Source organism: Pseudonaja textilis, chromosome 1, assembly GCF_049901715.1.
Source record: "Pseudonaja textilis isolate UNSWEBS1 chromosome 1, rPseTex1.2, whole genome shotgun sequence".
NCBI classification, from domain to species: Eukaryota; Metazoa; Chordata; class Lepidosauria; order Squamata; family Elapidae; genus Pseudonaja; species Pseudonaja textilis.
Genome location: NC_141990.1, coordinates 60,289,671 through 60,304,000, shown reverse-complemented (window position 1 = coordinate 60,304,000; position 14,330 = coordinate 60,289,671). Strand labels below are relative to the sequence as shown.

At 40.1% G+C, this 14,330-nt stretch overlaps 1 protein-coding gene across 5 annotated transcripts in view; it reads left to right on the top strand.

Moving 5' to 3' along the window:
• LOC113433168 (uncharacterized) overlaps positions 1–14,330 on the top strand; it is a 64,468-nt gene that overhangs the window by 42,640 nt on the left and 7,498 nt on the right. For 2 of the 5 annotated variants that reach the window (XM_087935523.1, XM_087935511.1), the window contains 10 exons: positions 1,376–1,553; positions 2,941–3,087; positions 5,241–5,621; positions 6,230–6,349; positions 7,692–9,518; positions 10,491–10,571; positions 11,453–11,539; positions 12,431–12,525; positions 13,502–13,587; positions 14,108–14,174. In XM_087935523.1, the coding sequence (XP_087791649.1) occupies positions 1,376–1,553; positions 2,941–3,087; positions 5,241–5,621; positions 6,230–6,349; positions 7,692–9,518; positions 10,491–10,571; positions 11,453–11,539; positions 12,431–12,525; positions 13,502–13,587; positions 14,108–14,174 (3,069 nt within the window). The remainder of the gene's footprint in view (positions 1–1,375; positions 1,554–2,940; positions 3,088–5,240; positions 5,622–6,229; positions 6,350–7,691; positions 9,519–10,490; positions 10,572–11,452; positions 11,540–12,430; positions 12,526–13,501; positions 13,588–14,107; positions 14,175–14,330) is intronic. The other 3 variants (XM_087935513.1, XM_087935518.1, XM_026695569.2) reach the window with 3 other exon arrangements.

Here is a 14,330-nt window from a genome sequence, read left to right as displayed (position 1 = left end):
CTTGCCAAGAAAACTGAATGGAAATGTCCATGTAAGTCAGTAGGTGTCCAGCACAGCTTGCAGGTGATTTGATGTTTTTAAAAGGCTTGAGGGAAATGCTTGCTAGCTTAATTAAGAACTATAGGCAGAGAAATTCTGCCACCTAGTGACCCAGATGCAGAATAGATATCCAGCGCAATTCTTGGCTCCTAATAGCTAATGTTCTGCCTACAGTCTAGGTCCGTGTTGGCGAACCTATGGCACGTGTGCCAGAAGTGGCATGCAGAGGCACTTCCGCCGGCACACGAGAGGTCGTCCGGAAGAGCCTCACTGCGCATGCGTGCGCATGCCACCGCCCAACAGCTAATTGTCGAGTATCTGGCGTGCATGCCTGGGGCGTGGGGGGGGTGGGAAATGCACGCACATGCAGAGAGATGCGCAGCGCACATGGGAGGGATCGCACACACATGTGCAGGGGATGTGTGGGGGGCAGCACACATTGCCTTCTGGGTACTGGCACGCGAGCGCGCAAGCACAAGCACACACACAATTTTCGGCACGGGAGCCAAAAATGGTTAGCCACCACTGGTCTAGGTCTAGGACTAGATGACTTGTTGGTAGTGCAGAACAAGGATGGGTGAGCTTCAGCTTTGTCTGGTATGTTTTATTTATTTAATTAAAACCTGAAGATCCACCAACCAAACCCTGGTATAAAAGATATGCATTTAGAATGAAGGAATAAGTCTCAGTGGCTAAGACGCTGAGCTTGTCGATCAGAAAGGTTGGCAGCTCGGCGGTTCGAATCCCTAGCACTGCGCAACGGAGTAAGCTCCCGTTCCTTATCCCAGCTTCTGGCAACCTAGCAGTTTGAAAGCATGTAAAAATGCAAGTAGAAAAATAGAGACTACTTTGTTGGGAAGGTAACAGCATTCCATGCACCTTTGGCATTTAGTCATGCCAGCCACATAACCAAAGAGACATCTTCAGACAGCGCTGGCTCTTCGGCTTTGTAACAGAAATGAGCACTTCCCCTTAGAGCCGGAAACAACTAGCATATATGTGTGAGGGGAACCTTTACCTTTAACCATCTTCTGAGCTTATGATTATATTTTGAGTACCAGGATTGCACTGAAACATGCAGCATTTTCACCCCTAAATCCACTCCCCATTACCTCCAGGTTTCCTCATTCAGCAGACAAATTTTAGTACATGAAGTCATTGAGGGTTTTTGTTATTGTTGCTGCCACTATTCTAACATCTCCCAAAAATCTACGTTTTGGTCTACCTTCTGGTCTATTTTTGCAATGGAAAGTTAAATTGGCTATATATTTAGGTAGGTATGAGGACCTGTTTCTTCTGCATTCACAGCTGTCCTCTCACTCTTGATTTTTTTTAGCTCTTGGACAGAGGACACCCGGGCACAAATTTTCTCAGAGAATCTGAATGCCCAGGGTCTTTCAGAAGCCCCCTGGGAGAATCTGAAGAATAGTATGGAGGCTAAATTCAAGGAGTTTGAAGAATTGGCTGCATCAGGGTGGGAGCTAGTAACTGAAGAGCACTATTTGAGTAAAACGGTAAGTGTGAAAGGCTAGGAATATAAATATCCCACAGGCTGTCAGATAAAATTCAATTCTGTAAATATATGTTGCCCTCTACAGAAGTGAAAGCAGTAAACAGTCCATGGTACAAGCAGACAAATATAATCACAACCCTCAGCGTAATTTGTAATCGTTATTGCACTGGATCAACATGCTAAGTTTCAAATAGATGTTTTAATTGCTTTGATTTCTTAAGGAAGTTCGAGTTTTCCTATAGCTTATTTTGGAGAAGTAGAAGAAATGGTTTCAGAGCAATGATTTGAATGAAGGATATCAAAGATTTATTTATTTTTAATATTGAGAACATATTCGGGAAGAGACAGAGGGAAGCTGTGGGGTCCTTGGCAATAACCAAGCTCAGACACCAACAAGGACCCCACAAGCTACAAATATTATCTTCTGTTGGTAGAGTGAAACCAATTCAAGGGCTTGAGAGGGAAACAAATGGACATATTTCCGAGCTAGTCATAAATCAGGTTGCAAGGGAAAACAGCAGCAGAAATTTGGGGGGTAGCACTACAGGGAAGGTTTAGGAATTGACTCACATAGAAGAATCTAAAATGGGAAGAAGCAATTAAAGAATATCACAGACACAGTAGCTGCTGAGGACAGGGAGTAGCATTACAGCAAACACTGAAAGGGGCTAATCCCAATTAGAAGGAAAAGTGAGATTAACTGTAAGGAATATCAGTTCTTGTCTGCTAAAACAAGTGCAAGAGGACTGCAAAAGGTGAAAGAGAGGTTTTTCTCTTGGGAACATTTGAAGAGAATCCAAATAATTTAATGCGTAAAATATACAAAACATCAGATTCCATGGTTCTGATAAAGCTCTCTGTGGTCTACAAAACTTTCACAGTTATCCTTGAACTACCAATAGTTGTTCATCATTAAGGTGCCAGTGGTTTTTGTGACAAAAATGATAGATTCTCTCAGCAGGCCTTATTGAGGTAACTGGACAAATAAGTAGGATAAAATAGCTAAACTCTTTGAACGAAAAAGGACAGATATAAATTTATTAATTTACCTGGCATCCTTAAGAATATGGAAACCAATATTTAAGAGAGCAGAAATAGTTTCAGAGATATTGTAATACCGTAGAACCTCTGGTCATGAACGTTTCTCACCACGACCAAATTGGGTTCTGACAAAAAAATTCACATTTTTTTTTCGCGGCCTATTTCCCCTTCTGCACCATTTTTTTTGTAAGCGCCAAATTTCCAAAATCACATTCGGGTCATAACCAAATCGGGTTGTTGTGACCAAAATTATGGAACGAATTATGGTGGTGACCAGAGGTTCTACTGTATGGCATTTCAGGTGGGTTTTTTCCCCCCATTCTCTTTCACACTTGTTCTGACTTTAGATAAAGGAGCGAATGGAGGAGCTACAGAACATGCTGGGATGGATGATGGTACGCTATCAAGCACAGTGTTCCCCAAAGGACCCTGGAAACAAGAATGATGAGCGAGAGACTCAGGATAGCACTCTAAACATGCCTCAGAACCTCCAAGTTAGTATGCCTCTAGAGTGCCCTTGTTACAAATAGAACTTTTTATTCATGGACTGGGGAAACAATGAAGATTGTATTGTGCAACTATGGGGGAGGATTGAAGTTTCCTTATTTTTTTACTTTCTTATCTTTTTCTCTGATTTGTATCTCTGGATGGTAATGCGTGAGAACTAAGAAGTATTCATGTATTGTTTGCTTTTGTAAATTCTGCCATCAATATTGAATCTGCAGTTAATGTATCTGATTGTTGTCCATGCCATCAGCTGATTGCCTATGCATGAGAACAGAGAACAGCTCAAGATGAAGAAACAATTTTCATTTCTTGTCCTCAGCCTTTCAAATTGGCAAAAGTAAAGATGGATCACCTTCAAACTTCTGAGAATTCCTGATTTAACTGCAAAAGCATTGTCTAGACCAGGGGTTTCAAACTCATGGCCCGCGGGCTGGATCCAATCTGGATTAAATCTGGCCCGCGAGGCTGGCCTGGAAATAGCAAAGGACCAGTCTCTGCTGGCCAAAACAGAGTGTGGGGGCCCCAAGCCCTGTTTTGGCCAGCAGGGTGTTGCAAGAGGCCGTCCAGGCTGAAAATGGGGTGCCCCAGTTTGGCTGGCAGAGTTTATCTTGTCTCCCCACCCACCACTCCTGGCCAGCTGGCAGAGAACTACAATGCTGATCCAGCCCACGAAGAAATCCAGTTTGAGAGCCCTGATCTAGACCAGCAATTTACTGTTCATAAAATGCATGTTCTGATTCAATATTCCTTTGATGGACTCCACCTATCTAGGCAAAGGGGTGAGATAACAGGAAAACAATTTGGATTTAGAATATTGCCCCACCTACCGGTACATAGGCTTGTGTTTGTATCAGTATAGTGGGCTCATAGTGTGCAGTGAATCAACCTATGCAGTGTGCATCTGGAATTATGAAAAAAAAAAAGGTCAAGTGCAACACCAGCAGGACTCAGGATTCTTAAATAACTCAATTCTGTTGCTTTGGCAACAGCTTCTTGTTCTAGGACTTATAAAGTACCAGTCCACTCTATTTTGATAAAGTTGAGGACATCTGCCCAAAGGATATGCGTATTTCTGTCAACATTTTGCTACTAAAAATAGAATATAGGTATTCTATGTCTCTGAGCTTACATCCTTTGTGCTTACATCCTTTTAAAAATTGCTGCTGTAGAAAAAGTGCAGGAACTAATCACCGGGATCCTACTTCCACTTGCAACTTAATTTATTCTGGTCTCTTAAATTCTTTTAAAAAACTGGAAGGACTGTGGACCTCTTACCTTTTCTTCAGGGCCCTTTGCTTGCCTGCACTTGTTAAGACTTGGAAGGAGATAGTGTTTCTTTTTTAAGGAAGAAAGCTACCTGGACCAGCCTTAGATAGTGTCATTAGAGGCTTGAGAACTGGGGGTTAGACTGAGAAGATGTCAAAACATCATTGAAGAAGTATATTTATGACTGTCTTAAGATTTTTAAATAATCACCATCTTGGCTCCCATGCTCCCATTTCTGAATCTGATTCCTTTCCAGTAATAAGAATAACAACAACAACCATGTCCTATATCTACTTGCTATTTTTCTCCAATGTTCTCCAATGAGTTTTCCCTTTTAAGATTTGCTATGCTAAGTATTTTAAGTATATTTTTGAACATCCAGATTAAAACTTTCCAAGAATCAATACAACAGTGGAACTTTTCTTTATGGTCTTCATTCCTATTAGATTTAAGCAAAAATACCATCAGAATAGATTTACACTAGGCTGGGTTTTTTTTTCCTTCTGAAAAACCCGTAATACAAGAGATTGAGGTAAACAGCCTGGTTTCATATGTAAAGCACTTGTTCACTTGGGTGCACTGTTTCCAAATTTGCAGCAGACTTGCCCAGATGGTCTTCTCCTGCCTCCTATGTGTGAAGCAACCACAACATAGAATAAGAAACCAATACTGTCCTTTCCTCTGATGATCTCTAATTTTCTGAGTAGGCCATGCTCTTATGTCCAATTAATAGTAACTTAATGCACATAAGCCTGTATAGTCAAGAAGGAAGTAGATCCCAGTTCAGAAGAAATAACAATGCATATCAAGCTGAAGGAAGAAAATTAGCAAACTACTCACTGCAGCTTATTTATTGTGTTTTCTTACTCCTTAGATTGAACTCGATCCTAGAGCTGATGTGACTGAAACAGATGGTATCCTGAACTCTAAGGTGTTAATGAAATGTTCAGCAGGCGATTTCCATAAACGACAGAATGAACCAGTCTCCACTGCATTTGCACTGAATGTTCCTCCAGGGTACAAACAGGGATTGGAAGAATCAGGAAATGATTTACCCTTTGAAGTGGATGTCCCTAAGGGAATTCTAGTTCTAGAACCCTCAGAGACCCCAGTGTTACTTGTGCCACAAGCACCCCCTGGCAGTTTAGGCAGCACGGTGAGCTTGATCCTGAACATTGAAAAGGAAGGGGAGAAAAAGGCTAGAGGAAGCCAAGCTGCATCTTCACCAACTGTAGAACAAGAGACTTTGCACAAGGTAAGGTCTCTCCTTGCCAAAGAGATAGATACGCTTAATTGCCAAATGCACTAAATGCAACACTGCCTCTAGAGCAGGGTTTCTGAACCTTGGCAACTTTAAGATGTGGGTACTTCAACTCCCAGAATTCCTTAACCAGCATGAATTTTGGGAATTGAAGTCCACATATCTTAAAAGTTCCTCAATCAGAGACATGCTGTTTTAGAGCAATGGGAGGCAAGAATTTCTAATAATGAGGAAATTCCAAACTAAGAATGTCAAAGAGGGGAGCACCTAACATCAGTGGAAAAGTTCTTATCTAAGCATTAGTACATGACTACTGTAAAATCTCCAGTCGGGCGTGGTATTTGCCGGTTCTCAGAACTACTCAGAATTTCTGCTTCTGATTCTCCAGAACTGGTCAGAACCTGCTAAATACAACCTCTGAATATGCAGTATGGATCAAGGAAGCTAGTTTTGTTTTCTGCTTCTTGCATAAAGAGCTGCCGTATATACATCTAGCACAATCTTTTTATGTGGCACCAACTGACTTTCCGCACCTTCATTTCTCTGCTGGCTGTCATTGCTGCTCCTTCACTTTCCATTTTTGTTTCTTTCCTAATATCCAGCTCTCTGAAATTAAACCCTCAGCCTGTAAAACATTTTGGAAACGTTGCCAGGGACTTTTAGAAAATACTTTGGGTAGTTTAAAGAGAAAGAAAAAGCTGTCCCATCAGCATGCAAAAGAGGTAAAATTGCTGTAATGGAGGAATGAGGGAGTGAGGACCAGGGATGCATGTTAGGGCACATGACTGCATGTTGCAAGGTCCTTAACTAACTAGCTCATTGCTACTCCTCACCGTTAACTCCTGCATTGATTTACAGTGATAGTAGGAATCAGGCAGACACCTTTAGCAAGGGTACAATGTATGAAGGCGTGAATATATTACAGCTGCATTAAAGTTTCCATCTCATATCCTAATATGTCCTATGAAAACTGCTCCCATAGAACTTTAAATAGCAATAGCGCTTAGGCTTATATACCACTTCACAGTGCTTTACAGCCCTCTTTAAGCAGTTTACAGAGTCAGCATATTTCCCCCAACAATCTGGGTCCTCATTTTACCGACCTTGGAAGGATGGAAATCTGAGTCAACCTTGAGCCGGTCAGGATCGAAAGAATCGAATTCCTGACAGTGGGGGCAGAATTAGCCTGAAATACTGCATTCTAACCCTTGTGCCACCATGGCTCTTAAATATCTTGTATTTTGTCCAAGCTCTCTATATGCTGTGTTTGTTCTTCTCCACATCTTGCATCTTCAATAATTGACCAAAGGACAGAATTGAAGCCTACACAGTTTCTGCTGTTAGTCTCTAGATTAATGATGGTTCTCTGTTCTGTATAACTATTGAAGATGCTGGACTGGTGTCACCTATGTAGACTTACAAATTCACAGGAGATATACTAGGAGGAGGAACAGTATGTAATTTAGATCCCACTATGAAGGAGTAAATCAATTTGCAAAGGAAAAAGAAACAAGAAATGAGTCCTGTGGTATACTGAATGTTGAGCTAAGTTATGGACAGGAGAAAATTTTTTATTTTTGGAAAATGGCCAATGCCTCTTTCAGCTGATCACTTTAACTTAACCCTTTAGCTGTTTTTAATACTCTGTTGATAGTTTGAATGTTGAAATGAATTGAGAATGGGTAGTACATCACCTATACTGAAATGCTTTGAGATGCATTTAGGAATGGTTCCTCTACATTTAAGTTCAGACTAACATTGCCTCCCTTCCTGAAAAGCCTGGAATAATAAAATGAAGTAAACTAGAATAGCTAGAGTTTCAGTTGGCGAGAACATTAATAAACCTGAAATGCATTGTCCATTTTGGGGGGATTGCATGAACGGGTCTTTCAAATGAAGAGTGAATAAACATTTGGCAGAAGACAGCATGTGTCAGTGCATGCCTTTAAATAAGGTCTTATGAGCGCAAAGTTTGCTACTGTGCTATCCTAAATATTTGGCCTAGACTCCAGCAGCTTCATACAGTTCAGAGATGTTCTTTACTTTTCTTACTATGTTTTACAGGTGAGCACCTATCTACATGTAAAGGAGAAAGATGGGCGTGGAAATCAGGATCCCGACTTTGGAAATTCAGACTTCATATCAGAATCTGTTAAGCAAGTGCCTCCCAGAGTTCCTTCTTCCCCATTTTCCAGGGTAGAATGGAGTAAAGCAGCCTCTCATACCTTCCCCAAGATTAGTTCTAGCTGCTCCTCGAAAAGCCCAAAGGGAAAAACCAAAGGAATGGAAGGAGATATTCAGAGACTCACTTTGCAAAGGATTATGGGAATAAAAGCAAATTATCTGCAAGAAGTGAAGTATAGTATGAGTAACACTTGGCCACCTAGATGCACCCAGAGGGTGCAAGTCCTGCAGGCATTGTCCTTACCACAAAGAGAGCTGATGGATCATGTGAAGAATCCACTAGATTGGGCTATTGATGCTGAATGTGATTTACCCAGAGAAACATCTGGAAAGTGTATATTCCTGAAACAAAACACAAGTCTTCATAGCCACCATGCATCCACAGAAAAGATGAACACATGTCAGCATCTTTCCCTGGGATCTGTTTTGAGCCTGGAACTTCCCAAGGACCTCAGTGCTCTTAGAAATGTCCATGATATTGTCAAGGTAGCAAGGGACGAGGTAGCAGAAAGGAAGGGAGCGAACCAGGTGAACCAAGTGACCCAAAGGAGCACAGAAGAGGCAAAGACACACGAAACCAGTATCAGCCTGGAAAAAGAAACCATAAGAGGACAGCGAGTAATGCATTCAAAGCCTGTGAGAGCAGAAGACGCTTCTCATAAGGTCCCCAAGACTAAGAAAGGCACTTGGTTTGAAGAAGTGAACCTCAACCCAAGCTACGGTAGGCAGAAAACTTACTCGGTTGCTTGTAGTGAAGAGGTGAGGCTGCATCCTAAAAGTCAAAACAATTCCAGTGATGAATGTTTTGATTTCAAGCAGAATAAGCCCCCTCATACCAGTGTATTCCATGAGCAGATAGATTTGGAGTGGGATAAATTAGCTGCCTCACTGGGTAAAATGGGTATTTCCAAAGAGAAGCAAGTAAAAGATGCAGATGACAAGAGAGCCAAAGTTCAAGAAGCTTTGAGGTTGAAACTGAAGCCTTTCTCTGCTGAATCCACAAGCAACCCTGATTTAGTTTCTCATCTAACCAAAATGAAAGATCCTTTAGTGAATGAGACATCAGAAAAAGAAAATACCCAGTGCTCTGAAGAAAGCATTTCAAGACACCCATCTACATTTCTGCACTTGGGATGTAAATCCCCCACCAAACCTTCTAAGCTTGATTGTGAGTTGGGCTATGAGGAAAATACTCAGAGTAACCCAAAACTCTGCCCTTTCAATTTGACCCCACGGGCAGAGGTACCCAAAGGAACGAAGTTGCAAGGTATGGCAGCAGAAGTTCGTCATCCTGCTCATGAGATGTTTGAAGAAGAGGAAGAAGAGCTGCAGGCCATATGGAATAATATGGAGAGGCACAAAAAAGGGTCAGATGTCCCCGATGACCCAGGAAGAAAGGTGGACAAAGAACCAAGTCTGGGCAGTTCAAGTGGAAAACTTCTCCTGACATCTGCAGATAATTGGTTGATAGCCAAATTCAAGCTTCCCACTTCTGCTGAGATGTTACAGAATTCAGAAGGAGGAAGAAGGGCTAGTCTTGGGGTTGACAAGAGGAAAAACAGACCAAATCAGTGCAGCAAAGCAGATATATCTTCTTGCCAGGAACTTAACAAAGAGGCAGCATCTTCACCTGGAGAATTGTCACTGCAAAAAATATATCCAGCGGATCAACAGAAATTCCAAGAAGAAAGCAAAAGTGTTAGCAAGGTTAGAAATGATTGGCTTTCAAGGGGAGGCATGGGAAAAATTGCATTAGAAACTTAGTTTTATCTAACATTTAAATTTTTGCGGTTCTTTTCCATATGTTCCCAAAAGAATTGATACTTTTATCTTCTCACTAATGCAAAACTCACACTTTTTCAAGTAGATTTCAAGTAGAATACTGAGCCCTGCAGCTGTGTGTAAGTGTCATATCAGCCAATTTGGCCAATTCCATGTGGCTGGAATAGCAATGGTAGACAAGCACACCTAGAATTTGTATAGCTAAAAGTCTGTAGACATTCTCAGTCGTCCAGGTCATGGTTGTCCCAAAGATGCTTTTTCAGGAGGCAACTGGACTTCCTTGTGTTTCTTTGAAGACGTTTCACTTCTCATCCAAGAAGCTTCTTCAGCTCTGACTGGATGGTAAGGAATGGAAGGATTTATATTCCTTGCAGACAGCTGGTCATTTGCATTCTTTTAGAGAGTCATTGAGGCCACTTGGAGGTTTGTCTGTGTCCTCAGGGTCACCTGAATAGTGCTAATGGTGCTACTAATGGTGCTAGCACTACTAATGGTTATATAGCATTAGCACTCAGGTAACCCTGAGGACACAGATAAACCAAATGCTTCAACAATCCTCTGAAAGGATGCAAATAACTAGCTGTCTGCAAATCCTTCCATTCCCTACCATCCAGTCAGAGCTGAAGAAGCTTATTGGATGAGAAGTGAAATGACTTCAAAGAGAAACGAGGAAGTTCAGTTGCCTCTTGAAAAAGCACTTTTGGGACCTGGAATTTGCTTACTTGAAAAAAAACCTAAACTAAAGTTAGAGTAGTTGCAAGTTTGGGTTGAAAAAACATTTTCCCACCCTTCTGCTATGTTTTGGGGAAAGTGATACAAAAATGCCACATGTTCCTTTGCAAGGTTTTTTTTTTAATGTTTTCAGGAGACTTTATATTATTATGTGTCATTTTCTAGACTCATCCAAGTAAATTGGAACTTCAGATGATGGAAGGACCTCTGGAAAGAAAAAATCTGTTGCAGGCAGGAGGCAGAAAGGTATTTATATGGAAAAAGGGGCAATATGTTAATTTCTTTTTACTTCTTGTTAATGCTTCTCTGCAGATGCAAACAACTACTGGTTATCAATAAATTGCTACATTGAAAGAATCTCATCCAGTGCCATGATGGTAATGTTGTCAGTGATTAACATTGATACAGCTCCAAATGCTTTTCAGTGGGATGATTCAAACATAAGCTAAAGTAACAAATGATCTGAGTTTTCAGGATAAATATAATCCACAGCTTTGTCAGCTAAAATAAAGTGAAAAACTAGTTTGATTTGAGGGGAATTAGAGGGAAATTATTACCAAGGAATCACCCATACTTTATTTGCTTGGTGCCAATTATGTAGCTTTTCATGCCCTGAAGGAGCTTTTGGACATTAGTTGTTTTTCTTGGCCCATGTTTTAAGAAAGAGCTTATAGGTAATCCTCAACTTATGATCACAATTTCTATTGCTAAGCTCCTGATTTTATGACATTTTTTTTGCCATGGTTGTTAAGCGAATCACGTGGTCATTGAGCGATTCCAGCCTCCCCTGTTGACTTTGCATGTTGGAGGCCAGCTGGGAAAATCACAATGGATGATCATATTACTGTGGGATGTTGCAACCATCATAAATATATTATGGTAGCCAAGCACCCAAATTATGATCACATGACTATGGAGATGCTATGAAGGTTATAAGTTCTAGGACAGGTCATAACTCACTTTTTTCAGTGCCTTGTAACTTTGGTCACTACATGAATTGTTATAAGCCGAGGATTACCTGTTCTAAAAGCAACTATGGACCAAAGAGGTTTCCTATTTGTGCTGCTTCATGTTCAGACCAATCTTCATCTGTTTTTAGATCTGACCTTGGATATTTGTTCTTTCAGGCAAATAGTCGTTCCTGGAATACATTTCATACAGTTCTGATGAGACGAACTTTGTGTTTTTACCAGGACAAGAAAGATACCCTCAAGGTAATGGCTGGTGAAAGAGAGCAAATAAAAATACAAAATGGAATGCTTGCTTGATTATATGCCATCAAATCTTTTTCTACTCCTAGCAGTCACATTGATAGATTTTCTCCATGAGAAATGGAATAAGTATAATATGTAAAAGTCTCTGCCAAACATTTAACAGTGTTGTTCTTTTTTAAAATTCTGTTTGAATTTGTTTCTCCACCATTTCTATATCCTATATAATCCTTCACCAATGTTCTGCATGAACAAGGTTATTATCTACTTGAAAACTTTATACTGTTTTTGTTGACTGAGTTTTAGAAATAAACTGCATTTTTTTCCAAAATAAAACTTAAAATGGCCTAGTACATCCTGGTACTGTCATAAAGGGTAACAGAATATAAACTACCCATAGGTGCCTTGAAACTAGGCTTAAACGGCAGTTATAAATGGCACTGATTAAAACTCACAAAATTTTCATAGAATCTGCATTTCTTGCTATAATGACATTGATCCATCAAGCAAGAAGAATGACCATGATCACAAAGAGATCCTTGCATTTTACATTGCATCTATCAGAGGTCTCCAACCTTGGTCACTTTAACACTTGTGGACTTCAACTGCCAGAATTCCGCATCCAGCATGCTCCAGTCCAGAAGTCTTAAAGTAGCCAAGGTTGGTGATCTCTGGCCTAAATCAACAGTTTGCCATTTAAGACAGTCCCTTTCTCAAGCTTTTTCTTGGTTAAATATTTACTAGTTTACTTCTTTGATAGCCATAGCTCTTCAGAATGATTACCCTATTCCAGAAAAAAGAATATTTGCTTACCTGAAAGTACTGTTCCATGGTGGCTTAGTTAGAAGCAATATTTTCAAGTAGGGGGACTTTATGTTTGCTTTCTTTGCATAGCAGAGCTCTGTGATGGCCATACCACTAAATCTGTCTGGAGCTGTTTGTACCCTGGAAACAGAATACACCAAAAAGAGCAACTGTTTCACATTACAGTGAGTAGCATCAATATTTCCACTCCTGTATGAGGTATCTGGATGCATTTGTCACTTTCAGATATAGGTGCTGTTAGAATGTGGAAATTTTCATTCTCTGACTGGGCATTTGGAACAGGTGCTGTCCTTTATACAATTTTTGTAGATATCCCAATATGCCAACAGTGGAATGCATTCACTGTGTTCAGTTGCTAAGGAAGAACACAGGCAGTTTGTCATATCTCTTCTTCCCATCAAATTTCTAGGACAACCCATAGTGCCTGTGAATTTCCCGAAGAGAACAGAATCAACTTCTTTTCAGAATTCCAGCACTAATTGGTCCCTCTTCACATACAACTTTCAGTCATTCCCATCCTCTTAACTGGTAGTAATGTTTAAGGTAGATAAGTTGTTTCTACCTATTACTTATGTCTTAATTTTCACTGAAATACATTACTGGAATGTGACCAGCCATCTAATAGTTCTATTGACAGGTGCCTTAGGATTAGGAAGTCCTGGAAAGTATTTTATGGAGAAGAGGAAAGTATTCTAGGCAGTTGTCTAGACCAGTTTCCAAAATTATATAGTATTTTTTATCACGCCATATGTGGAGGACAGAGGGAATGGCCTGGACAGATAGGAGGAAAGAGCCACTACCAAGACTTATTTTTCTTATATGTATCCATGTATTCATAACTATGTTTTTACTTATGCCTATTATCTTGTAAGCAATTGACAAACCAAATAAAATAAATAAATAAAAGACAACGGTCAGATAAAAGAGGATTGAGTCCAGAGCAGGAAAGTATCCTAAGTGAGCATCTCAGAAAAGACCCTCGCTAGATCTAATGAAGGGACAGAAGAGGAAGCATATTTAGACTTGTAAGATTTTGTTACTATAGCTTTACAATAAGTAGTACTGACTTAACAATGAAGTCTTAATCTGGGCTACCTTGAAGTTTGATCCCATAATACTTTTTCTCTCATGCACAACTAGGTTGAATGATGGCTCCAAGTATCTTCTCAGAGCTCCAACTGAACCACTCATGAAAGAATGGGTTACCAAATTACAGCAAAACTCAGGTAAGACTGAAATATAGCCCATAGCATAATGGTTAGGCCTAAGTGGGGAAATGTTTGGGCATTTTACAGCAACATTTATCTTCCATCACCATGTATCTCATTGAAACTGTGTCAAACCTAGGTCATAAAATGGGTTAATCTTAATATTTTGGGGGAGATTGATTAAAATATTGGGATTTATTTGTGGGAAACTGAAGCTAAAACAAAAGTCTCCATTCCTTGTATGTAACGGTATAACAGCAGTGGCTTGTACATGGGCAATTGTGCACATTTCATGTTTGAGCTGAATGATGCTAGTAAAGAGGAATGAAAGTGCTTTAAAATTCACGTTGTCATTCTTCTCTGTTCATCAGAGAGGCTATAGCACTCTGTTCTTTCTTGCTTTTTTTTTTTTCCTCTGAAGTGTATGAAGTAGACTTTTGACATAGGTTTGCTTGGCCATGAGACCACTTTTTAAACTACTCAAATGGCTTTATTTTAAAATGTGATGTCTGAAATGACTGCTTTGATTTGTTGCAAGGTTTACCTGAAGTGGATTTCTTCCCATCATCTTCCCAGCCTGCTCAAGGAATGACCTCTGCGGTTAGGTAAGAAGTTCAAGCAACTCAGCTATGATACAGATTTGCAGAGGAGAATACAGAAAGTTTTTTGAGAAGTCACAAACTGATATTCCTATAAATATTTTTGTGCTTTTTAAAAATGCAATACTGTATCAAGATACTGAGAATATCCAGGCTTCTAAC